Raw genomic sequence first — 25139 nt, forward strand, 5'->3', positions numbered from 1 at the left:
CCTCGAAATGAAATGATTAATCAGCCTCTGGTTTTATGTGTCAGCTCTGATCCCCACAGCATGATGCTGCCACGATTGTGTTTCTCCACAGAATGATGCGTTCAGGTTGATTTGAATATTTATCTCTCAGGAAAACTGGAAAACCTTATTCACATTTGTTTCAGTAACGTGTAATGTGAGCATTTTCCTCATCTGGAAAAACTAAAAACAGACTTTAAGCCCTTTTCATGAGCCAAAATGTTGTCCTTCCTTCCTTTTTTGTTCTTTCCTCCCTTCTGTCATTATTTCTATATATATTTTTCCTTCTTCCCTCCTTCCTTACTACCTTAAGTATTTTATATTTTTATAAATCAAGTCTGTCTAAACATATGACATTTCCCTTCATGAATCCTGACATAATCCCAGATCTTGTCATCCAGACTGTTTTCCTGAACAGATCTGATCTGTTTTTTGTCAAAAGTCTTTCAGCGTTACTAGTTTAACATTTCTCAGATTATGGCGTTCATCTAATCCCTAAACCCCACTGTGTTTGTGTGTGTGTGTGTGTGTGTGTGTGTGTGTGTGTGTGTCCGTCCCCAGGCGTAAGCGGCATGTCCATGTCGTCGGCCTCCATGGCCAAGCTGCAGCGGCAGCACCGGCCCCTGGGGCGGACCCAGTCGGCGCCGCTGCCCCAGGGGAGCGCCGCCCAGGCCCACGCTCAGGCCCTGGCCCTGCAGCAGCTGGTGGTGCAGCAGCAGCACCAACAGTTCCTGGAGAAGCACAAGCAGCAGTTCCAGCAGCAGCAGCAGCTCCACCTCAACAAGGTAGCGCTCCTCCCCTCCTGCATCGGCCCTTCGCTGTCGTCTGCCGATCTTAGAAGTATGAAAATAAAAAAGACCTCAAAGCGTGGTTTGAGATATTTAGTGGATGGGCGGAAGCGGCTCCGGTGGCGGCCCCTGGACGTGACACTGCGGCAAAATAAACGGATAGTTCTCAGCTCTGAAGGGCCCAAGCGAGCGTTGTAGTTTTGCGTAGGCAGCAGCTCAGCCAGCGAGGCGTCCTCATTGGCTGAGCTGCTCTCTCTGTAGTATTTCTGTTTGTAAGAAGGTGGTAGCAGGTACGGGCCGACACGTACAGCACAGCCCGTGTGTGTTTGTGTGAGTTCATATCTGCAGACGCTCGCATTCACGTTTCTGTGACTGTGGTCGGTGCGAGCTGACTGTTCGCTGCCATGGCAACGGAGCGGAAGCCCGCGCCTCATATGGGCAGGGAGGAAGTGAGCAGCTCTTACCTATCCGAGCCCAGGATTCGCCGGAGGAGAGCAGGAGGAGAAGTGGGCGGATGAAACGAGGGATTTCCTCTCCTCCGCCTCCCCCGCTCCGTCTCCCTCCCTCGCAGATGCTTCCTGGTTTTCCAGCGGCGGTTTTTCCACACAAGCACCACTGGAAAAGCCGCCGGCACACCGATTATTTGTACCTCAACATTTCTCTGTTGTTTCGGGATTTGCCTTCATTTAGTCCAGATGAAATATGCATCCATGTAGTTATTTTAAGGTCTCTGTATCCAGTTGAAACCAGATGCACGTTTAATTCTTTTATTTTTGTTTCTTGCTGTTTTTATTGTTGTTTTGACCTATAAAAAGCTAACAAAGCCAGGATATCAAGTATCAGCTTCTGTTGCCAGACATACCTTAGTTGCTTTGTAGATTTAGAAGAAACTTAAACAATAATAATAATTTTAAAAAAATCATCCTTCCATAACTCTGCTTTGGTTGGACGCCCAGACTGAAGCCATTTCTCGTTGAACATCACAGAGCGGCGTTTCCGTCTGGAGCAATATTTCCTCTGATCTGTGATCACAGTTCATAACGGGGTCTGTGAAGAACAGCAGGCTCGCATTACCCATGTAGAAACAGAGCGAAGCAGATGATTATATAGAGAGAAAACTGGGAATCCCCGTAACGCCTGAGCGAAAATGTTCATGTTCAGAAGTCAGAAAGTTCCTTAAAGGGACAACCGGCCCTTTAAGGACATGTCGGATCTTGAAATGAAAGCGCGTTCGCCGGCCCTTCTCTAGACGTACCTTCATAAACAGCATCAGCAGGTTATTATTTGCATTTTTCTCATTTTATTTGTAAAGAAAAAAGGAGGAAATCATGTCGTCAAGGAGTGTTGAAACATCATTAAGGAATTCTATACTAACTCTGGTCAAAAAAAGATAGATTTACAGAGATTTGAAAGACAGGAAAATGAAGAAAACATTCACAGTCGGCAGCGATTGTTCTGAACGGGGACCGGACCTGGGTTTGAACCGGTTCTGAGTAAGTGGAGCAAAGGGTTCTGGTCGGGGACACGTCGATGTCTGTTTGGATGCAAAGGAGACTCAGGCAGAAGCCCAGAGGACGAATGAATGCTCTGACGTCAATGCTGTCCCCTTGGCATAAAACCAGGGAACCCGAGGGCTTTGTAGCTCTGGGAACACACAAGCACACACACACACACACACACACCTGCAGGCCATGCTTGAAACTTCCCACTTTGTCTTCCTCGCAAGGGTCCACATCATTAACACCCCACGACCTGGTGGGGCGAAAGCCATCGGGGCTTTGACTGGTCCGTGGCGGTGGAAAGTGAATCGGCGGGCGGGTGGAGCGAGTCTACGAGGAGCTGCGCGACTCAGAGTGTGGAATGCCTCTGATCAGCGAGACATGTCGCCCCGGTGTCCCGTCAGCAGGGCCACTCACATCCAATTAGAAACAGAGAGGCTTCAGAGGAGCTGACTGCGTAATCCAAATTAAGCTCGTTAAACGCAGAATGCTTCAGAGAAAGGAAACGATTCATCAATTCGATTCGCGCTGGATGGGATTTGTTGGATTATGAAACTAATTTTTTATTATTGTTATTATTGTTTTGCGTTTTCCGCAGATGATGGGGAAGCCTGGCGAGTCGCCCGTGGGGCGGCAGCACCAGAGCCACCCTGAGGAGACGGAGGAGGAGCTGAGGGAGCACCAGGACGCCGGCGCCCTGCCGCCGGGGGTCACCATCAAGCAGGAGCCGCCGGACCCGCAGGAGCTGCAGGAGCTGCAGGAAGAGGCACTGCAGCAGCACCGCGAACGGGAGCAGGAGATGCTCTTCAGACAAGTACAGCATGAATTTACATCCAGAGCTTTGGATCCATCCCCCACGCGATAAAACATCAGAGATAAATCATTTGTTTTGGCCGCCATCTGTTGGCGGTGTGTTGTAATTACAGTAGTATGGCCAAATCATTTTTAAAAAATTGATCAGATTATTCACACTTCTCATCACTACGGTGAACTTTGTAAGCTTGAAATGTGAAATGTTGAAGAAAATTTTATTGTCTCAAAATAAGCATCTTTGTCTTGGTTTTTATATTCAGAACGATTTTTAAAAAAAGTTTGTTTCAAACATAATTTAGAAATTCAAGTATACACAGGTTGTGCTTCAAGAGAATGATCATTTATCATTGCAATAAGTCTGCATATGACCTTGATTTTATCCGAGCATCCATTGAGGTATTTTTTAAGACGTTTTGGGTTCTAGCGGACTTTATTTGGCAGTAATCTAACAGGAAGTGGGCAGAGAGAAGGGAGGAAAGACATGCAGTTTTTAAAGTCAAATTTGCCGCTGAGCAACCCAGTCTCAAAACCTCATTCATCTTTTCACTCCAATTTGTAGCTATTAACAGGATAAACTTGTTTAGATGCATCGGGTGTGAAAGTACATTAAAACTTAACATCTGCTTGTCTTCTGCGTCGCCGGGTGAGCAGCAGGCTCTGCTGTTGGAGCAGCAGCGTATCCACCAGCTGAGGAACTACCAGGCGTCCATGGAGGCCGCCGGCATGTCCATGTCCTTCCCTGGACACAGACCCCTGTCCAGGGCGCAGTCGTCTCCGGCCTCGGCGTCGTCCTTCCCCATCAGCGTCCCCACGCAGGATCCTCCCGTCAAGCCACGCTTCACCACAGGTCAGCACACCTGCTGAAATCCTTGAATGCCTGAATTTTCACGTCGATTCGGAAAGTTTCAGACTGCAGAGCTCTGCGTCTCCTCAGGCCTGGTGTACGACTCCCTGATGCAGAAGCACCAGTGCATGTGTGGAAACACCAACAGCCACCCGGAGCACGCCGGGCGCATCCAGAGCATCTGGTCCCGGCTGCAGGAGACCGACTCCGAGCTCAGTGCGAGGTGAGCCTGGAACCCAACTCCAGTTGACGGTCGGACCGCGATCGCCGCCCTGTGACCCCTTGTGTTTTCTCAGTGTATCCGTGGGAGGAAGGCCACTCTGGAGGAGCTGCAGACGGTCCACTCTGAAGCCCACGTCCTGCTGTACGGAACCAATCCACTCCGGCAGAAACTGGACTGTGAGTTTCACTCTATTCATTGAAACCAGGAGGAATCTGCTGCCATTTTCTGCTAATCCCACCACGCTTCCTCCCGACCAACAGGTTCCATAACGCCCATGTTCGTTCGGCTGCCATGCGGAGGAGTGGGGGTCAGTCCACAACCGAGCGTCTCCCGAATTCATCTCCCGTAAGTTCCCCCTCACGCGCAGGGATGTCTGACATGCTTGCTGGCGTTTCAGGTGGACAGTGACACCATCTGGAACGAGGTCCACTCGTCCAGCGCCGCGCGACTCGCCGTCGGCTCCGTCGTCGAGCTGGTCTTCAAGGTGGCAACCGGAGAGCTGAAGGTAAACGGCTCTTACCAGCCCGCAGCATGATTCTTAATCAATTCAGATTCAGGACGGCGAAGATGGAAAGATGTATTTCAATTAAAGGTGTCGGTTCATGGAAGAATCTTGACGGTGAGAAAAAATGAGATGAAACGTTAATTCTAGAACTTTTAAATAAATCAGTACAAGCGAGGAAAGTTCTGCAAATAATGTTTTACGTTCTTTAAAATTTTTTTAACTCCTTCCAGAACCAGTGTTCTGTTGCTTGATTTACTTTCCAAAAACTTTGATCGGGCTCATAAAAGCTTGTAAAATATCCAGAACGTTGTGGCTGGAGCTCCACTGAACGAGAGATTTGAATTCTTCTGCAGCAGGTTTTTGTCTGTTTGTGTCGATCTTTTCTGCTGCGGTTAACAAACCTCCGTCTTTCTTCCCAGAACGGTTTCGCGGTGGTCCGCCCTCCTGGACACCACGCCGAGGAAAGCACCCCCATGTAAGGCCACAGCCGTCACCACACGCCCCCTCAGCAGGGAGCGCAGCGACTCCCACCGCTGGCTTTATTTGCGCTTAGAGTGTAAAAGTTGAAGCGTCGCCATGTAGCAGTGAAGTGCGTTTGCGTGTGGATTTGTGACGGTTGCCGCCTCTGCTGCCGTTTCAGGGGCTTCTGCTACTTCAACTCGGTGGCCATCGCGGCCAAACTGCTGCAGCAGAGACTCAGCGTCAGCAAGATCCTCATCGTGGACTGGGTCCGTCTCCTCAGCAACCGCATCCTTTTTGTTTCAGCCCGGTCCCAGTTCGGTTCTGAACAAGCTCACTTTATCTCTTCAACTTCAGGATGTCCACCATGGCAACGGCACCCAGCAGGCCTTCTACGACGACCCTAACGTCCTCTATATGTCCATCCATCGCTACGATGACGGCAACTTTTTTCCAGGAAGTGGAGCACCCGATGAGGCGAGTTTGTCAACCTCTTCTAGTGGCTGAAAATCTTTTCAAACTATTAATCATCTTAACTTTTATTGCTAGAACTTTCTCCTTTTTTCTCCGCTTCATATTTTAGATCATTGCAAAACATTTTGAATCATTATCCCACTAAATCTTTTCTTAAACATTTTTTTCTCCAAAACCTTATTACTTAAGAGTAATTTATTATTTTAATACGTAAGAAAAAAGACATTCTTTTGGTGGTCAGACGTTAAAATAATTTGTTTGGGTTTGGTTCCTCTGTTCAGGTGGGGAGCGGTCCAGGGGTGGGGTTTAACGTCAACGTGGCCTTCACCGGCGGCCTAGACCCCCCTATGGGAGACGCAGAGTACCTGGCTGCCTTCAGGTGACATTTAGGAAGATTTGACTCCTTTTTTTTGTCCTTTGGGTTCTTTCTGTTATCCTTAAACTGTGTTCCAGGATGTTTGAGGCAAGATTTCCTCAAACTGAAACTTACTCAATCAATAGCGCTTCACTGCTTTCTGTTTCGATTATTGACCTGGAAGAGTGAGCTGTGCAGCTTGATAATCCCCCCCGTAACCTCACCCTTCCAGGTCTGTGGTGATGCCGATAGCGGACGAGTTCGCTCCGGACATCGTGCTGGTCTCCTCCGGCTTTGACGCCGTGGAGGGACACCCCCCACCGCTGGGCGGCTACACCCTGACCTCCAAATGTGAGCAAAAGATTGTTTATCTCAAACACCAGCAGGATAACGTGCAACCGCATCCAATTTTTGAAAATAAATATTAGAGTGTCTGCAAACCCTTTAAGAGTCTTAATATGATGCATGTAAATATTAAGTTTAAAAATGTCTAACTGGACAAAGTCTCTCCATTTTGATGCAGATACGGGTTTTAAATTTCATTCATTGTTCTTAAAAAGTCTTAATTGAAGTTAATAAACCCTGCAGAAACCCTCAATATGCACATATTTGACAGATGGGTTTTGTCCGCTCAGGTTTTGGGTATCTGACCAGACAGCTGATGACCCTCGCTGGAGGCCGGGTGGTCCTGGCGCTGGAGGGAGGTCACGACCTCACCGCCATCTGTGACGCCTCTGAGGCCTGCGTGGCCGCCCTGCTCGGGCAGGAGGTGAGAAGATCCCAAATTAAGCATGTAGTTTTTCTTCTGAACTGGGGCTGGACATTAGATCAGTTTTATTGATTAATTAATTCTTGAAAAATCTGGATCTTTATTTTTTTCTCCGTCTTATTTTATTGCTTCTATTTATTTGCTCATGACAAAACACAAGGGTCAAACTACTACAAAAAATGAACAATTCAAGCCTTTTTCAAATCAAAGCAACTTTCTAATAATATTAAGACGTTCTATTAAAATTGATTTACTGAACGTGCAGTGTTGGTTTATTTCTGGAGTGAAACAGAACAGTGGGAATCTGCTGGGAATGGACGAAGCCTTGTTTTCCCTTGTGCTTTTCCTGTCCAGACTGACCCCTGGTGGAAGCCCGCTCCATCCTCATGTTTCCATCCTCATGTTTCCATGCTCTGTTTCCATGTTGCGTGTGTTTTTGTCACATGCAGCTGGATGCTCTTCCAAAGGCTGTCCTGGAGCAGAGGCCCAACCCCAACGCTGTGCGCTCTCTGGAGAAAGTCATAGAGACTCACAGTGAGTTCGGCCTCGGTCACGTAAACACACACACACACACGCAGCGTCGCCACAGGAAACACACAGATGTTCTCTAGCTGCAAAACATGGAGGATTACACACATGGTTCTCTACTGCTGATGGACAGAGTTCTCACTCAGAGGAGGATTAGAAAACGCAGACATGGAAGTGGTTTGTAGGACTCAGATTATGGAGTGGGAAAGATCTTCATATTTTTTAACTGTGTTATGACTGTATATTTGCTAGAACTGCACTATTCCTAGGTTATCACATTGACTTTCGCCAAGTTGTACACCAGAGTGGACACGTTCCGCGCGGTTTCTTATTTTGTCCTGTCCTTCCCTTCCATCTCAGGTAAGTACTGGCGCTCGGTGCATCGCTACTCGTCGCGGCTGGGACTCTCTCTGCTGGAGGCCAAGCGAGGCGACTCGGAGGAGGCCGAGGCCGTCAGTGCCATGGCGTCTCTGTCTGTAGCGAACACCAACACCATGGATCAAAGGTACCGCTGGCTGTTTAATATAAGCTTCGAAAATCACAAAATTATGTTTTTCTCGTCTTTAGTTGGACTTTTGTGTCTTATTATCTGAACATGCAGCAGGTTACTGTCCTTTTCATCCTTACTTAAATTCTGTATCTTGGTCAGTGTATGAATTTGATGAAGAACGTGAGATCATCTGCATAGAAGCACATTTTCTGACTTTTTTTCTCTCCCAGCAGGGCTGAGGAGGAGCCCATGGAGGAGGAGGCTCCGCTGTAACCGAGGCAGGCGTCAGGGCGTTGCAGTTTAGCCATTGACCTCTCCGGAGAAGAGCCTCGGCTGACCCCTTCATTTAGTCGCCCCTAACCCCACTCACCACGTTAATCACCTTGATTGGCGATCCCTCGGTCTAAAGCGAGGGAGGGGGAGAGGGGCGGGCTCAGCCTCAGCGTAGGGAGCCAATCAGAAGACAGAGGACTGAACTGAAATGGGGGGAAAAAAAACTCAAACTTAACAGCGTTGCTTAGCGGCACTCGTTTAGAGACGCTCATTGTTTTTTTCTGTCAGTCTTCGCACCTTGGCGTCAGCCCACAGCGGCCGACTGGGCGATCACGGCAGCCGGCGGGGGTCGAGATCGGATCTTGTCGCAGAAAGGAACGGTGTGCTGTCACACCCGGTGCTTTGTGCAGCTGCCCTCTGACCGCATTCAGTCGAGAAAGCAGGGACAGCGGACGTTCCCGGCCGTCCTGGAGCAGCTCGGGAGGGGTGTGGGGATAGTGAGGGTGTTTGTTTCTCTTCTCTTAACTTCATTCCCCACTAAACAAGGGGAACGCCGCGGCATCTGGGAGGACCTTTTTTTTTTTTTTCTTTGCTCTATTTTTTTTTTTTAAACGCGCCGCGCTCACTGTGGAGACCCGTTTTGCCGTCGTTCGAGGAAGGATTTTGCAAAAGATTTCGACGGCCGAGACGGTCGCCTCGCTGGAGCAGCCCGCCGTCGAAGGTTGACGAGTGAGAGGAGTGCCTTGGAGAGGGGAGTGGGGGGGATCCGCCTGTTTTCAGGATTGTTCAGGAAAAAGATTGCCTTAAGTTCAACCATTTCTCCCACCGAGGAATTGGTGCGAGAAAGCAGACCTGGGAAGGAGGGAGGAACGACGAACAAAAAAAAGCTAACAATCTTTCAGCATGTTTACTTAGAAAGTGATGGAGACGACATTTATGTCTCCGACGGCCTCTCTTGAAGAGTTACTTTACTTTTTTGATGGATCTATTTTTCTGTAAAAAAGTTTAAAAAAGAGAGAGAGAGAGAGAGAGAAAGAAACCGCTTTGTAAAAGATAGTTGCCAGCTTCTATAGACAACGGTGCAAACACTGAGAAAAGGAACCGGATCGCGAACTCTCACAGCAGTTTAGCCTTTGATGTAGCCTCCCTTTAAGAGTCGGCGCTTTTTGCAAAAACAATTTGCGGAGCATGCATTTCAAGCAGATTTTAACGAATGTTGCCCAAAAGAGAAAGCAAGCAAGAAAAAAGAAAAAAAAAAAAGAAGCCAAAGCATGAGTTTGCATTTTTACCGTTCTCTTATCTGGAAAGGGCGAGTCGACACGCAACATTTCACGTATTGGCCCTTTAACCCTCTATGGTATGCATTATGATGCCAGTTTGGGGGGGAAAATGTCTGGAGTTTTGTTTTTTTATTTTTTTTTTAAATTTTATTAGTCTTAAGTCACAAAGGCAAATGATATCAGTTTCCGATTACGTGAATGTCATCATAAATCTGGTTGCATTCTTACAACTATTGAAGATAATTTTGATGTTTGTAACCATAAAACAACAAACAAAAGCAATAGAAAACTGTTCTTGCTTTATTTATTTTTTTATTGAATTTTTTTTTTTTTTGTACATTTGGTGCTCCACCCCCCTTCTTTTGCCGCCCTGGGCACCTGCCCACACAGCAAAAAAAACAAGTTTGAAATAAGTTTTTCCTGAAGCTATTTGGCAAATCAAAGCACTCTTGATGGTTCATTATGGTCTTTTGTCTGTTTTTAAAGTATTGCATCATGTAAAGCGGTGCCTTTCGGAGCTCTGACAGGCCAACATGGTACCATAGAGGGGGGCGGCACAGCTCCCAATACCCAGTCCAACGTTTACTGATTTAATCCGCCTCGGATCAGGTGAGCATTTCTTTACACGTGCTGATCAAAGGTTGGCAACTACCTTATGTGAGCTTCACACCAGTCGTGTATATTTAACTGAATATATTTTGACCGTAATCTAAGTATTGTCAGTTTGTATCTACGTGTTTGAGTTTCCGCATCGATGTGGTCGATCTTAATGATATCAGAAACATGTTTGGTTCAGCGAGTGCGCTCTGTTTTTTTTTTTTTTTAACGTGCAAGATTATTTTACTGACGGTTTTTTTTCATGCAGAGGTTTCGTCGTGTTTTGTTTTCATCCATTTCTTTTTTCTGCATAGATATAGGTCTGCGTTCATGTACTTTTAGTGCTGTTGTCGTTTATTCTTTCTTGTATTTATGGAAAACGAGGAGCAACACTTTCTTCCTTCCTTGTTTCCTTCCTTCCTTCCTTCTTTTCCTCCTTCCTTCCTTTCTTTCTTTCTTTCTTTCTTCCTTCTTTCCTTTCTTTCTTCCTTTCTACGGCTCCCGGAGCCTTTTCCAGCATTTTCATCAACTATGTATTTATAACATGTACTGTTTATAGGAGATTTGTATATGGAAACTTTATAAATGTACTCTTACCTAATGACAGCTATGATATTGTGAGCAAAAAAAAGAAGCCTAGTCCGGTGCATAAACAGCGTATTCAACTCGTCATCGACTGCACTGTTTTTCAAGCGGCCCTCCGGCCAATCACGGCACGGCACCGCAGTTGACTTTTGACGCGTCTCATCACTTCGTTGCCTCATCAGCTCATCCTCCTTTTCGACTGACCGCGCCGTCCGCAGACGTTTCGAGGCCGTTTTCACGTAGCTCCTTGCGGCACAAAACAGCAAAGGAGAAACCGGACGTTTACGTACGATGGATAAAACAGAAGAAAAAAGAAAGGAAAAGGGTTTTTTTTCTCACCTTTGGGCATTAAATCCGACTAATTATTCTGCTTCGATTACTTACATTTGCGAATAATAACAGATTTTATTGGCTTGAATTCTGAAATGAACAAAAATGTCCTGGTAATTGTTGAGGTCACTCAAGGATTTTTGAAATGTTTCCTCTAATTGCATCCAAAGCTTGAACCCAACTCTTGTGCGAACGTCTCAATTTTGAGAAAATAAAACAAAACATTTGATCATGTCTCGCATTTAGCTTATTATGTAAAAATGCAGCTCCCACGTGACATGAAACAAGGAAAATTTAGGTTGATTTAATGTCAAACGGTGAGGGGAAAATAGGTTTTTATACAGTTTCAGCAAATCCGGTTTCAGCTGTAATTTAGACGCTCATCATGTTTAAGCCGATATCATTTTATAAACCTGTAAGATTCAAAGTTGATTTGATGTTTTTCGAGCCTGACGATACATTCCATTTGTTATCTGTTTAATTTGACTTCTCTGAAGTATTTTTTTATTTTATTTTATTTGTAGAAACCTAAGTTAAGGTTTTTTTTTTTCGGCGTTTTTTGCTGTCTGCTCGCACCAACTTTAACTCTTTGCATGGTTTGTGAGTCAGCATGCCTGCTTGTCTATGTAATGAAAAGAAAAAAAAAAAGAAGAAAATTGTATTTGCACAACAGAAGAACACTGGAGGGACTTTTAGACGAAACCTCCCTGGCGGGGGCGGGGCGGGGGAGGCTTTTCTCCAGCCTCCGCCGGCCGAACGATTTACAAAGACTTTTGACGTCGAGAAGCATTTGATATTTTTCACAGGATTCAGCACTTACGGACTGCGTTCCAGAGAGACGCGCTCTGCCAAACCTCCGCAACTTTCACAATTCCAAGAAGAGACTCCCAAAGAACGCTCTCGTTTTGAAGGTTTTTTATTTTTTGTTTTTATTTTTGCAAGTGATGGATGTTGTCTGGAAGGCAGTTTGGGAAAACAAAGGGCATCGCCATTTGATTGTCACACCCACCTCGGCCAGTTCTATATATATTTATATATATATAGTCGTGTATATATATATATATAAACCACTGTGGCTCAAGAGCAAATCTTGGTTTACATGTAAATTGATGAGAAAACAAAAAGTTATTTTTTGTTTGTTTGTCTCTATTGATGAAAAACGTTCTCTTTCTTTGGGACCTACGCTTTAGACATTTCATCTCTGACATCATCTATAGAATATATTTCTGAAAATTACAAATGTTTCCTGTGTTTTTTTTTTTTTTTTTTTTTCCGTTTTCTTCCAGATAAATGTTTTGGTTGAACTACATTACTTTCGCTGTCTTCGTGAATGCAGCACATTGAGAACAAGACGTCTGAGCAGATTTGATTTAAAGAGATACACTCTTGAGTTATCTTGTTCCCAGTTTTGCTCAAAGTTCACAAGCAGCTCAGGATGCTGTCAGGCGATCGACCCCCGACTTGGAATAACTCCAGTAGAACAGCTTCTGATTTTTCTGTTGCATCTGATCTGATAAAGTGACAAAAAAAAAAAAAAAAAAAAAAAAACATTTCCCAGCACATGACAACTTAAAAAAAAAAAAAAAAAGCCTCTCAGATGACTTCTCTTTGAGTGGAAAACCTAATTACAAAACAGTCTGGTGACTTTTCTCCAAAGTTCTGCAGGAAAAGTTGCCTTTGCTCTGAAAAGTTGTTTCAGCTGATAAAAGAAGCAGTCAAAAAAAAAAAGCAACATGCATAGAAAAAGGCATTTTAGTGATGTACATTCAACTGACTAGAACAAATGCTACAGCATCAAAATATAACAAATTAATTGAGTGCTAAACTGTCAGTAAAAACATTTAGACTTAGGAATGTATGGTAGGCTTTTTTATTATTTAACAGATAACACTTATCAAAAATCAATGTTTCAGAGTTTTTTGGGTGTCATTTATTATTAAATGGGATAGGAATTTGTGCAAAAAAGTATAGGTCAAATTATTACGATTACTGCAGCTGTCACTTGTTTGTACACACTAGGCAGCCATGTTGGATTTTGAGGTCTGGACTTGAGAAATCTCCAACTTTTCTACTTGGATTTTCAGCTTCAAAGTACTTTCTAATATATATTTATTTCCGTGTGAAATCTCATCTTATAAGCCAAACTGCAACTTACTATTAAGCAAATTTGGCATGCACAAATCTGTCTTATTGTACAACTGTATTAAAATGTCTGTCATAACGGTGCAAGTTGGCAGATCTGTTAATTACTTCCCTTCTGATAAAAAGGAACTAGTGTATAAAAATAATGTAATATTGAATTTTTTTTTTTTTTTTTTGTAATTGTTGAAAAGAAAACCAATTTTCACAGAAGTACTCGGTGGGATGGCAACATGTAAGTACAAAGTACCTGCAATTATATGACAACACTTCTTACCATACATTATGGTCGCCATTCAGTTCACATTCCAGCAACATAATGTATTTAGCCCCGTATATCTCGTTATTACCTAACGTAAATGAGTACTAAAGTCATGTGGTTGAATTATATTCTACAGAGCTTGCCATACAATGTATAGTAAACAATGACTGTACGTGTCTCAGTGACTCTCCGCGCTGTCCAATCAGGAGCGAGCTCTTCCTTTCTACGTGCAAATACTGACCTCCTATTTCCTCTCTGCCGTCTGTCCTCAGCGCTGCGACAGTGCCATGCTCCAGCTGCAACGTTAGCGCTCTTAGCCCCCCCCATCCCCGTCTTCGGGAGAGACCTCCGTCGCCTTTTTTTTTTTTTTGTTTTCAATCCGTCTGCAGCGGAATCCCTCGTTTTTTTATTTAATTTGTTTATTTGTTTTGAGGACATGCCGAACATTGTGCTTTTCAGCGGGAGCTCCCATCATGACCTGTCCCAGAAAGTGGCTGATCGGCTCGGACTGGAGCTCGGGAAGGTGATCACCAAGAAGTTCAGCAACCAGGAGACGTGGTGGGTCCAACGTTGTGATTTTGTTGTTGTTTTAGTCGTTTTGCACGTTAAAATCAAGCTGTTGGTGCTCCATCACCGCTATCACGTGTGTGTAGCTTAGCTTCAAGGCTAACATGTAGCCTCATGTAAACACAGCAAGCTAATGCTAGTGTTCCTATAGTCGGACACAAGCCCATAGTTAAGCGTTTCGTGATGTTTTTGATGAGCCCGCCGCTCAAACGAAGCGGAAAGTCTGACTTAGAGTCTGAAGAATAGTTGGGCGGATTCGCTGCGTGCCGTGACAAGACTTTGTCTCATTTTGCACGGTCTTGCTAAAGTTCTCATAGTTAGCTAAGAAGCTAACAGTTGCAACTTGGGACACTGGACTCGATTTTTGGGGTGTACTAAATTGGACACAACACCGTGTGGCGTTTTTCTGTTTCGCCTGACTGATATCTGTTGCGGTATTTGGGACCTAACCATAGCAATGCACGCAATAGAATGTCTTTTTATTTATTTAATTTAATTTAATTTTTCTTCCATCACCGTTAATGCGTGCACCCCCACAAAAGTGGTATGAAAACGTGCGGCCTGGTGCGGAGAAGGGAGCCATTACTTCTAGTGGGCTTCGGAGTTACCATGGCGACGTAAAAAAAGCGGAAAACTAGCACAATTTCCAACTGCTGAAATCTAGAGTGGAACTGATTCCTACAGCCGCTGCGTTAAAGGGAGGAACTTAACTGAACCAATGTTACACATGGGGTTAATGTTGCCAATCAATATGAAGCTTGCTGAAAATTTCAAAATAAAAGCCTCCATGTACCTGTCGGGTTAGTGCAACGCCATAGGCAGTGCAATAATATTAGCTCGTGTTATCTTTTTCTTTTAACATTAGCACAAACATTAGCATTTCACTGTACCCCACTTGTGCACAGCCTAAGATTAGCCTGCAGGCTAATGCATTAGCCTGCTTTATCTTTTTCTCTCAGGTTGCACAGCAAGGCAGAGCATTAGCCTTTTACATTAAATAAGGTATCTTACTTATTAGCCTTGGTTAGCATACTGGATGGAGTAAGTCAATTACAGACAACATACTACTGGCAGTATTCACGCTAACATTAGCATGTTGAGCTTAAAAACACTCATTTTAACATGCTGAATGGTTCAAGTCCATGTTGGTGAACATTCTTGTGATCCTGCACATAATTCGTTACATTTTTACAAGTTATGCATGCTGGAGCAAATATCACTTTAACAGTTGTTAGGTTGTAGCGTATCCTGGGTTATGGTCAGGAGCAGATCAGAGAACTCCCAGCAGTCCTTGCTGCGTCGCCGCTCTGCGTCAGGGAGGTTAATTACTCTTACCTCCACTGCGGTCAGATCACATGCACACAGTCGCTGCTCATTAATTTCCAACCTTTCTGACCGGTGTCGCCTTTTACAGGCGATTTCCTGCTCAGGCTTTGACCTGTTTTTTGGGGTCATGCGCGCTGCTGGGAAGGACGAACCTTTTTGGGCCTCATGCGTTCATTTCATCAAGGACTTGTGGCCAACAAAGCAGCTTTAGCTGCTTTCCTTATTTTTGATTTGTGGTAAAATACAGATACAAATCGCAACAACAAAGATTGCACTGTTGCCTTCTCACAGCGCCGCTCTGCTGCAGCGCCGGTCCGACCAGATGACCAAAAGGTCAAGGACCGGAGCAACGGGACGGAGGGAGTTCCTGGAAATCATTTCATACATTATTCCTCTTTTTTTTTTTTTTTTTTTTAAATACAGCTGGAACTTGTTCAACATTAATCACCGGTTGTGCGCCACCGGCAACCCAAACAGCAATGCTGCTAATGTGCAACTCTTAAGGTTTTTCATTTATTCCTGTTTTAATTTCCCGACAGCGTGGAAATCGGGGAGAGCGTGCGCGGCGAGGACGTGTACATCATCCAAAGCGGCTGCGGCGAAATCAACGACAACCTGATGGAGCTGCTGATCATGATCAACGCCTGCAAGATCGCCTCGTCGTCCCGCGTCACCGCCGTCATCCCCTGCTTCCCGTACGCCCGGCAGGACAAGAAGGACAAGGTCAGGCGAGCCCCAGAGCCGAGAGAGTTATTCCCCCGCAGCACCGAAGTGGCGACTCCCAACAGAAAGAAGAAGAAAAAAAAAAAGAGTTGTGCAGCACGTGAGGCGTGCCCGCTTCAGGCTGCACATCTGCACGGCCTGATCGTCGGTTTTTCTTCTTTCTCTTCTTCTTTCTCTCCGTCTCGATTCAGAGTCGAGCGCCCATATCGGCCAAGCTGGTCGCCAACATGCTGTCGGTGGCCGGCGCTGACCACATCATCACCATGGACCTCCACGCCTCGCAGATCCAGGTGTGTGAGCTCAACCTGTGGACATGTGTAACGAGATCAAAGATACACAAGGGACATGTGAACAAAACTTTGACTTTTTCAACGTTAGCTCAGTTTAAAAAAAACTTAGAGCTCAAATCCGTACTAACATGCATGGAGTCGTTTACGATGCACCTTTTACTAAACAGGCTCTTCTTCTTCTTTTTTCACTTTCTAGAAGTGTTCACTCTTTCAACAGGTTTCTTCAAAACTGAAGGTCTAGAAACAAAAACAAATTTTGTTCTCAATTCTGGCCTTAATTTAATCAAAAACTTGTATTTATATTCTACTGAAAGGAAAATGTTTCAGATTACACATAGAAGAAAGGTGGTGATGTAATAGTGCCTGTTGAAATAAATGCTTGGCAAAGAGGTTGGGGTCAAAGGTCGGCAACCTTTTCAGCCCTGCGAGCTGAACACCAGTTTATACTCTCCAAGATGGAAAAGTGTTTTTTTTTTTTTACTCTTAGAAAATTAGTTTTGATGTTTAAATTCTTCAATGTACTTTTATAATATTTATTTATTTTGCGTTCTGCAGGGTTTCTTTGACATCGCCGTGGACAACCTGTATGCAGAGCCCGCCGTCCTGCAGTGGATCAAAGAAAACATTCCCGAGTGGAAGGATTGCATCATCGTGTCTCCAGATGCCGGTGGAGCAAAGCGGTGAGCAGATCTGATAAGACACGTCGGGGTCAAAGGTCGGCGTGTCGGATAAGCCGGAGACGGTCCGCTGCTCGACGCGTCGGCGGTTGACAAACCCTCGGTGTCGCTCTTTTTTTTGATTTCGGTTGCGTTTCGCGCAGCGTGACGTCCATCGCCGACCGCCTCAACGTGGACTTCGCCCTCATCCACAAAGAGAGGAAGAAGGCCAACGAAGTGGACCGCATGGTTCTGGTCGGGGACGTGAAGGACCGCGTGGCCATCCTGGTGGACGACATGGCCGACACGTGCGGCACCATCTGCCACGCCGCCGACAAGTCGGTCCCGTTCAGGTCCTCCAGACGTTCGCCGCTTTCCCCTGAACGTCTCTCGAAGTGTTGGTTTGTCGTCCGTCAGGTTGATCGACGCCGGCGCCACCAAGGTCTACGCCATCCTCACGCACGGCATCTTCTCCGGCCCGGCCATCTCCCGCATCAACAGCGCGCCGTTCGAGGCCGTGGTGGTGACCAGCACCATCCCACAGGAGGAGAAGATGAAGGCGTGCCCAAAGATACAGGTAGGCATTTTACCTTTTTTTTTTTTTTTTTTACCTGCTAATTTTGATGGTCACCCACTGAATCCACCGACTTCAATCAAACGTTTTGGATTTCATTTCGCAAGTTTTCTGCGTTTGATGGAACTTTTGCCTCTGATCTTCCTCATCGTCTCGTTTGTCGTCTCCCTTCTTGCTTCGTGATGACCTCTCAAACGGACGTTTACTTCGTCCCTACCGTGGAATGTAGAAGACATTATTAGCAGCAGTAACAAACTATATCACATAACGGTGAATCCAAACCGTCTCCTCTCCTCCAGTGAATTTGTGTTGTTTTTTTATCTCCAAAGTTGGGCTGGAAACGTTTGAAACCTGACCTTGAGGATTACTGGACGCTGCTTGAATGTCACCAAGAGCGTTGTAGTTTCCTGAGCCTCAGTGAACGCATCAGAGGAGGAAGTGAAGCTTTTAGAAAGTGTTGGCGCAGAACTGATCGTGCGCTTCCCCCCCCCCCCCCCCCCTCCAGGTCATCGACATCTCCATGATCCTGGCTGAGGCGATCAGGCGGACCCACAACGGCGAGTCGGTTTCGTATCTCTTCAGCCACGTGCCTCTGTGAGGAAGAGCCACCCCACCCTCCTCATCCCCCTCCTCTCCTGCGTCTCTCCTCCACGAGGCCTCTCTCTCTGGCCAGCACTTTCTGGCCGAACGAAGTCGCTCGTGTGACTCCCAAACCGGTCACACAAACACACACACACACACACATCGTCAGTGACATTTCCACCCAGCAGATAAAAACCATGTTATATTTATAACTTCTCTGTTAGTTCCGAGTTTCACTTCTACCAAGTGGTCCATCATGTTGCATCTTATTTTTTTCTTTCTTTTTTCTAATTTCTTGTTCAATCCAGTGTCAGTCATTCATTCCTCACTGGCATGCGACGCAAACATTTAAAAGCGTCTCCTTCTAACCTTTTTAACTCACTAACAGACTGACTTGATTAGGGATTCATATTCTGCCGTTAGTTAATTGTTTCTTTTTTTTTTCTCATCATTTTTTATGAGTCACAACAAATGCAAGCTGCTGTCATGACGTTGGCATGACCTCACTCTGATCTAATCATGCTGATTGTACTAAAATGCTCTCCTCACTAACACGAGGTGCGGCAGGCGCGCCGCCTGCTCTCTCAAAAAAGGTCATGAGAAACGATGGAGCCCAAAGCTTTGATTTTTATTTTATTTTTATCTTTGGTTTTGTTTGGTTTAAATAGTATTAAGAATCCGGGATTTATTTGTTGTAAATCGGCGCCGCTACCACAGCTGTAACGGGTCACTTCTGTTGAGTGAAGGCAGGATTCACAGTGTGCCTGAAAGTGGCTTGAAAGGTGATTTTTAAAAGAAATGTGCTGATTTTCTTTTATTTCTTTTTTTTTATGTACCACAGGAAAAGCTGTTTCTTTTAATAATAAAGCTCTGAAAATTGCAAACTGATCCCGACTGAGTCTGACTTTTCTCTTTTACGTGAGTCGTCGGCGGAAGTAAATCCTCCGTTGAAGTCCATGAAACACGAAACGAATTTGGTTAATTCGCTTTGCAGCTGCATGGAAGAGGCGTTTTCAATGCATGTTTGCGTCAAAGTGGCGTCGCGCAGGTAATGAAGGCGTAAAAATGACAGAATTTGGTTGCAATTATGGATTGGCGTCTGCAAAAATGTCAAAAAATGCGGGACAGAAAAAAAGCTGCATAATCTCTGTATTGGCTCAGATTAGAAATGAGTGGAACTGCAAAGATTTTGCCATATTTGATGAACATAAACCAATTTAATAGACGCCTGGGAATTATCTTAAATTTCACTTGAAGTTTCACTTTGAGTTACTGAAATCCCTCTTGAATATCTGAAACCTGCTTCTTATAAACACCGATCTGATCATTCTCACATAAAAGATGTTCTTATATATTTTCAAAGCGAAGTTCTTTAATGTATATAAATATAAGAACATGCATGTTCTGCCTGTATTTCTCTGAAGGATGTTTTCAGGTGTCGGATTCTTTTATTCGTCTGCAACCCCAAAATTAGCGGAGATGTTCGCCTCATCGCCACCAGGTGGCGCCCAGTGTTCACAGATGAGCAGGAAGCGAGCCAAACATCAGGAAGAAGCGTTTTAAAGCGCTTCTATTTTGACACTAATAAGTCACTCATCAGTATAACGGATCACATAAAGTGAGCGTGTCTCGAGCGGAGCATTCTGGCTCAAGTTTTGAAACACTTTCATTCTTTTACCACTTTTGCTTCCCCTTTTTGGAGTTTTTGGAGAGAGCGCTTCCCCTTTCGTCCAGCGGGGGGCGACTGCGAGCGAGTAGCTGTGGAGGAAAGCTGGTGATGTCAGACGTCATTAGCATATTCCTGGGTATATGAGGGGCTTGCGCAAAAGACGCCAGCACTACTGCTGCAACCCACCGAGCACAGAAGTCTCACCGTGAGCCAGCACATCGGTAAGCGCCTCTCGGCTTGTTTCTCCATCTTTGTCCCGCTCTGTGGTTCCTGCAGCGATTCTGGGGAACCAAGCGGTGGATTAATGTTGGAATGTGATGAAGACGCAGAGGAAGATTTTTTTTTTCTTTTTCTTTTAGGCAGCTGTATTAGGAAGGAAACGTATTTAATTGGCTTCATTTGCACATTTTAATATGTTTTTTTTTTTAAATGATAGAAGATTCGTGCTTTGTCTCGCGCACTGTCTATTCTTCTCTTTGTTGCTGCTCTGTGTGCGCGTGAGCTGCACGCGCTCCGTCCCGTTATCAACCCGCTGCTTTTATCTTGCGCAGCGGACTATTTCCTGTTTCTAAATCCTTCCGCCCCCTCCAGCTTTCTCTGTTAAAACCAAGGCAGAAAGTGAAGCCGAAGTTTGTTGTTGTTTTCTTTAAGCTGAATGAAAATCTGGGCGGTGGTTCCCCCCCAGACTGCGACCCCCGTCGCCAGAAGTACGCGCTTGGCGAATGTGCGGATGTTGCACAGCTGCCTTCCGCGCTCAAATGAAACCCCGAGCTCCTGAATTTAAATTCAACTCCAAATAAAAGGCATGCTTTTCATTCCACTCCCCACCCACCAGCCCCAGTCTACGCAGCATGGGAACTCCCATTGTTATGTAAATGGCAGGCTAAGACTGGCTTCGGTGTCATTGTGCGTCTCCCCACCGTCACCCCCTGACCACCCCTCACCCCTCTGGGTGCAGCATCCCCCGCGCCGCGCCGCCTCGCGCGCAGGGACGCGCCGCGCCGCAGCGGGATGCGAGCCGATCAAATCTGTCTCTGCTGAGCTGCAGGCGGACAAAAGGAGGCGGTCGGTTTTCGTGCACATTACAAGGAGCGAGCTGAGAAAGTGATAGTAGTTGGCTGAGATTTTTTTTTTTTGGAGGCAACGCCCTTTCTTCCCTCCCCCTCTTCCTGATAAAAAAAAAAAGACCCTCATGCTTGGGCAGATTTTCGAAAATGCGTCATTAATATCCAATAAGCTCCTTTTGCCCCCTTCATGTTTCTTGCACGTGCTGTAAATTAACTCTCCATAGATTTATATATATATATATATATTTTTTTTTCTTTCTTTGGCTCCTTTTTTAGACCAACTGCAACAATGAGTGACAAACCCGACATCTCAGAGGTGACCAGCTTCGACAAGTCCAAGCTGAAGAAGACAGAGACGCAGGAGAAAAACCCCCTGCCGACAAAAGAGAGTAAGCTGCAGCTCCGGACCCGCGATTTCTAGGATTTACTGCCAGGAAATGTTTCCTAAAATCTCCTTTATTTTGTCTCTGACAGCCATTGAACAGGAGAAGCAGGCATCATGAAGCCCCTCCCTCCCCGTCATGCACTGTACACCCCCTTCTCCTCCTGCATTGCCTTGTTTTCAGTCACTTCTTTTAGCTGTATAACTCTGTAACCGAAAGTATGAATCGACGACTATAACCGAGCTGCACAGCCGTGTGGACGGATGATGCCTTTGTCAGCCTCGCGCCCCGCCCAGATCCCACCGCCGCGCTCCGCTCTGTCGGCCTGAAACAGGATGGAGGAGGAGGAGGACGGGCTTTGACTGGTCCCAACGCCACTGAGACTGCCAACGCTGACCTGCAGGTTGAGGGGCGTGGTCTGCGCTCCAGGAAGTTCATCATCATCGTCGTCGTCGCACCTTCACCTTCACCACCACCTCCACCACCCGGCATCCCGTGTGGCTGCTTCTGCGAGGCGTCAGGCTCTTTTTCGTTTCGTCTTCTAATTTTCGGAAATGCACAACTTTGTTCTTCGCTGGCCAAAATGTAATTGCCCAAAAAATTGATACTGTCACAACGTTTTTTTTTTTTTTTTTTTTTTTTTTTTTTTTGTTTGTGTGTGTATACAAGGATTAAAATAACGGAGTCCATCTTGATAGGAGAAGCTCAGAGGATCTCGTGGCCTCTTGTTTTCTGAGCGGTTCAGGGAAGCGCTCCCGTCTCTGTTGAGGAAATTGTTTGGGTAACTGGTTCTGTGTTTGCTTTGAACTGTTAATCAAACTTCTTTTCGGAGTTTTGTAAATTTCCCAGCAGTCATGTTACTCTGCCACAAACCATTGCCAGAAAATGGAAAACCGTGAAATGTTGTAATAAAAAGAATTTGTTACTAAAATGAACTCTTGACTGCTCTTTGTGGCTACATCACACACTCCAGGTTGCTGCCTTCATTGTCAGGTTGCTGCCTGCATATTCAGGTTGCTGCCTGACTTTTGAATTTACCGCTAAATGATCAGGTTGAGGAAACATCTGCAAAGCCTGCTGTGTTTCCTGTGATCAAGGAAATGGACTGTTGGTTAATGCTATGCCAGGGCTAATGAAGCTAAACAAAAGGTGCCAAAGTCCACTCTGCAATTACAGGAATGGTAACCCGGTAATTCCTGTAATTGCAGAGTGATCCCTTCCAATGTCTTGGTTTTGTGGAGGCCTTGCAGCAAGGTGTGGTCCAGTAGGTCTCAGGAACCCGGCCTGAAACCAACTCTGCATCGAACACCTGTTTGCCCGGTTGTTACATCCCGGCCTGACCCAGAATGCAGAGGGTGTCTCCTGCAGGGGATTAACTCTGCCTTTGTCCCGAATTAGCCACTTGCTACGAGGTCTAATGACATTAGCATGCTATTGCTTTAAGAGAGCGGTCTCAAAGCTCAGACTCCTGCAACTTTTAAACGTCTCTCTGCTTCGGCACACCGAGCTCCAATACGGGCTCATCAGTAGAGCTCAAACGTGTGAGACAATGGACACTGTCCTTGGAGGACTGCAGGTTGAGACTTCCTGGGTGTTTTTACAGGACAGAGCTCCAGTGGAGCATATTGTTTTGTCATATCAGAATCTCACACAGGTGCACAACGGCTTCAGTCCCTTCAACCACATTTGATCTTGGGAAAACCGGCTAGTCGACGAATCTTGGTGTAAGTGGATTACTGTTAAATCAGACGCTCCTAATGAGGCATTAATCTCAGTGGGGGAGGGAAGAGCGGCGTCGCCGTGCAGGTCAGTGGGGAGGTGGCGGAGGGACCCGCTCCACGCTCCCAGATGGGATTAGCACCTCCTCTCTCCTCAGCCTTCCAGAGAAAGTGGATTTCAAAGGGGAGCAGCTGATAGGGTGGAGCCGCCGCAGGGGAGGTGGCGTTTGGTGATGGGGTCAGATGTGTCAGCACTGAGCCGATCCCCCACACTTGTCCTGCCTGGTAACCCATAGCAACAGCTGCTGCTGAGTCACCGCCTTGCTGGGGTTTGGGGGGGGCGGATGCTCGGTCTCCCAGGCGAGCATCAAACCCGTCCCGCTGGCGCGTTTGGAACTCCTGGGAGATTACAAATGTTTTGTCTATATTTAGATGCATTTGTCCATCTGGCCCCTCCAGCATTGTTTCTCCAGTGAAGGCATTTCTTTGTTACTAGCATGATTTATCAACGGTCGCTGAGAGGAAGTCTCCCACTAATGCAGCTCCATTACCAGGCAGCTAATGGATGCAGCGTCTTTGTCTTTCAGCTCTTATAAGACGGAAGCGGACACTGAAAAGACTTTCTATTGACGCAAATGCATCATTGTCCTAAAAAAGGGGAACTTTCTTATTTCTTGTTGCTGGTTTTGCTAAAATATTCCAACATCTGCTGGAATGGCAGATGTTGGAATATGTGCACTTAGAAAGGACCTGCTGAGAAACATATTTTCATGTCAATATCTCAAGATGCATTATTTACCTTGTCCTTAAGTGATGCAGCTGTTTGTGTTGCTTAAATATTTCAAAATAAGGCAATTATTTGACGATCATCATAAATCTGAAGTTATTTTTTTAAAATAATCTCTTCTGTAAAAAAATATAAATGATGCTTCATTCCAAGATAACTTTGTGAAAACACATTTTTTCTAAAATAGACAAATAAAATAAGCGCTCAGTTTTATTTTCCGTCCCTCTGTGAGAAAGACAAAAAACGCTGCTGTGGATTTCCATGGCTTTGCTGTCTGACTGCATGTGGACACCTGGCCGCTGGCATTAGTAATGTCCTCGCCTCTCTTTGTCCGCCTGTGCGGCGTACGGAGACGCAGACAGGAAATGGACGGTTGTGTCATTATTTTGCCTTCCTGTCTGAAGCACATCTCCTTGTTTTGCTTTTTGTTTCTTCTCTCTGTGTCTGCTGCCGTCTTTGGACGTCCAGCGAGACGAAGAGAGGGGCGTTTGTCCGCTCTTCGCCCGGCTGCAGTGTCAGAGGTCACCAGGCTCAGCTGCTCCCCGCTGCTGCTTCCTCTTCTGTTTTAGACGACAGATGGTGAAGTCGGGGTTCAGGCCGGGACTTCGGACTGCCATTCGATATGATTGAAACCCGAGTCGGATGGAATCTTTGAATTGAAGGGGGGGAAAAAACTTTGGAAAAACAAACCGTCGACAGTTTTTATTATCAAAAATAATATTTTATTTGCTTTGCATTCCTGGAGTTATGCATATTTTGTTCGACGTCAATCAAAAGCCTCAATTTGTTTGTTGCCATTTTCATAGGATAGACCAATGCAATCTGATTAGTGTGGCATGTATTTCTCCATAAGCAAACAGTCATTTTGGATGAAAAGTGACTGTAAATATACATTTTTAACATTTTTACCACACGTCGTTGAGTTCCCTCAGGTCTGAACTTTGACTGGGCCGTTCTAGCGCTTGAATATGCTTTGTTTTATACTGTGCTGGTGTAGCTGTGGTGGTGTGTGAAAGGCAGGGTGAAAGGCAAACTTTCACCCTGATTTTAGGTTTAGTAACATGCACGATAAACATCTTGACCTTCACTGAACTCAAACTTTCAGCTGTTAGGTTAGGATGCATTTTTTTCTTTCCACTTCTTTCAGTTTTATGGAGCGACTTTGTGACCAAAACCACCAAAGTTCTGGCTTCACCGAGAGAATTTATGGATTTTTGAAATCAGCCGTTTACAAAATGTTTCCTGCAGCAGAAAACAAAAGAAAGAAAGAACAGGCCTGCTCAATGTTTCGACACATTTTCTCTCTTTTTTTTGTGCAAGGTGTTTACAGCAACCTGTCGTTCTCTGTCTGGATTAGCAGGAAAGCAGGAACTGCTCTTTTATTTATTTACTTGACTTTTTTTTTTTTTTAAATCAGCCCATTCCTGAGCAAAGAGACAAATTGCTCTTGACATGAAATAAAGGTGAGAAAAAAAACCAACCCTCTCACAAGAGCGTTTTTTCTTTTCTTTTCTTCTTTTTGTATCTGTGAGAAAGCAGACAGGAAGCAGAGAAGCGGCGAGAAAT

The 25139-nt window shown here is 45.4% G+C and overlaps 3 protein-coding genes across 3 annotated transcripts in view; all 3 read left to right on the forward strand.

Annotated features, from left to right (window-relative positions):
• LOC129355441 (histone deacetylase 4-like) overlaps nucleotides 1–11059 on the forward strand; it is a 35110-nt gene extending 24051 nt beyond the window's left edge. Inside the window, 17 exon segments of the mRNA XM_055025025.1 lie at nucleotides 580–803; nucleotides 2904–3119; nucleotides 3770–3965; nucleotides 4053–4163; nucleotides 4166–4185; nucleotides 4259–4361; nucleotides 4446–4492; nucleotides 4583–4690; nucleotides 5110–5165; nucleotides 5331–5418; nucleotides 5507–5626; nucleotides 5905–6002; nucleotides 6211–6329; nucleotides 6614–6747; nucleotides 7197–7281; nucleotides 7636–7780; nucleotides 7999–11059. Of these exon segments, the coding sequence (XP_054881000.1) occupies nucleotides 580–803; nucleotides 2904–3119; nucleotides 3770–3965; nucleotides 4053–4163; nucleotides 4166–4185; nucleotides 4259–4361; nucleotides 4446–4492; nucleotides 4583–4690; nucleotides 5110–5165; nucleotides 5331–5418; nucleotides 5507–5626; nucleotides 5905–6002; nucleotides 6211–6329; nucleotides 6614–6747; nucleotides 7197–7281; nucleotides 7636–7780; nucleotides 7999–8038 (1910 nt within the window). The 3' untranslated portion in view covers nucleotides 8039–11059.
• A 2410-nt stretch (nucleotides 11060–13469) lies between these two features.
• LOC129355471 (ribose-phosphate pyrophosphokinase 2) lies at nucleotides 13470–18837 on the forward strand. Its single transcript, XM_055025065.1, has 7 exons — nucleotides 13470–13789; nucleotides 15664–15847; nucleotides 16039–16137; nucleotides 16693–16817; nucleotides 16958–17131; nucleotides 17211–17370; nucleotides 17873–18837. The coding sequence occupies exons 1-7, from the start codon at nucleotides 13668–13670 to the stop codon at nucleotides 17963–17965; spliced, it is 957 nt and encodes a 318-aa protein (XP_054881040.1). The 5' UTR covers nucleotides 13470–13667; the 3' UTR covers nucleotides 17966–18837.
• A 905-nt stretch (nucleotides 18838–19742) lies between these two features.
• On the forward strand, nucleotides 19743–22003 carry LOC129355472 (thymosin beta-12). Its single transcript, XM_055025066.1, has 3 exons — nucleotides 19743–19839; nucleotides 20962–21074; nucleotides 21160–22003. The coding sequence occupies exons 2-3, from the start codon at nucleotides 20975–20977 to the stop codon at nucleotides 21186–21188; spliced, it is 129 nt and encodes a 42-aa protein (XP_054881041.1). The 5' UTR covers nucleotides 19743–19839; nucleotides 20962–20974; the 3' UTR covers nucleotides 21189–22003.
• Nucleotides 22004–25139: the final 3136 nt, after the last annotated feature.

This window comes from Poeciliopsis prolifica, unplaced genomic scaffold (genome assembly GCF_027474105.1).
Source record: "Poeciliopsis prolifica strain line A6 unplaced genomic scaffold, Auburn_PproV2 SCAFFOLD135, whole genome shotgun sequence".
Lineage (NCBI taxonomy): Eukaryota > Metazoa > Chordata > Actinopteri > Cyprinodontiformes > Poeciliidae > Poeciliopsis > Poeciliopsis prolifica.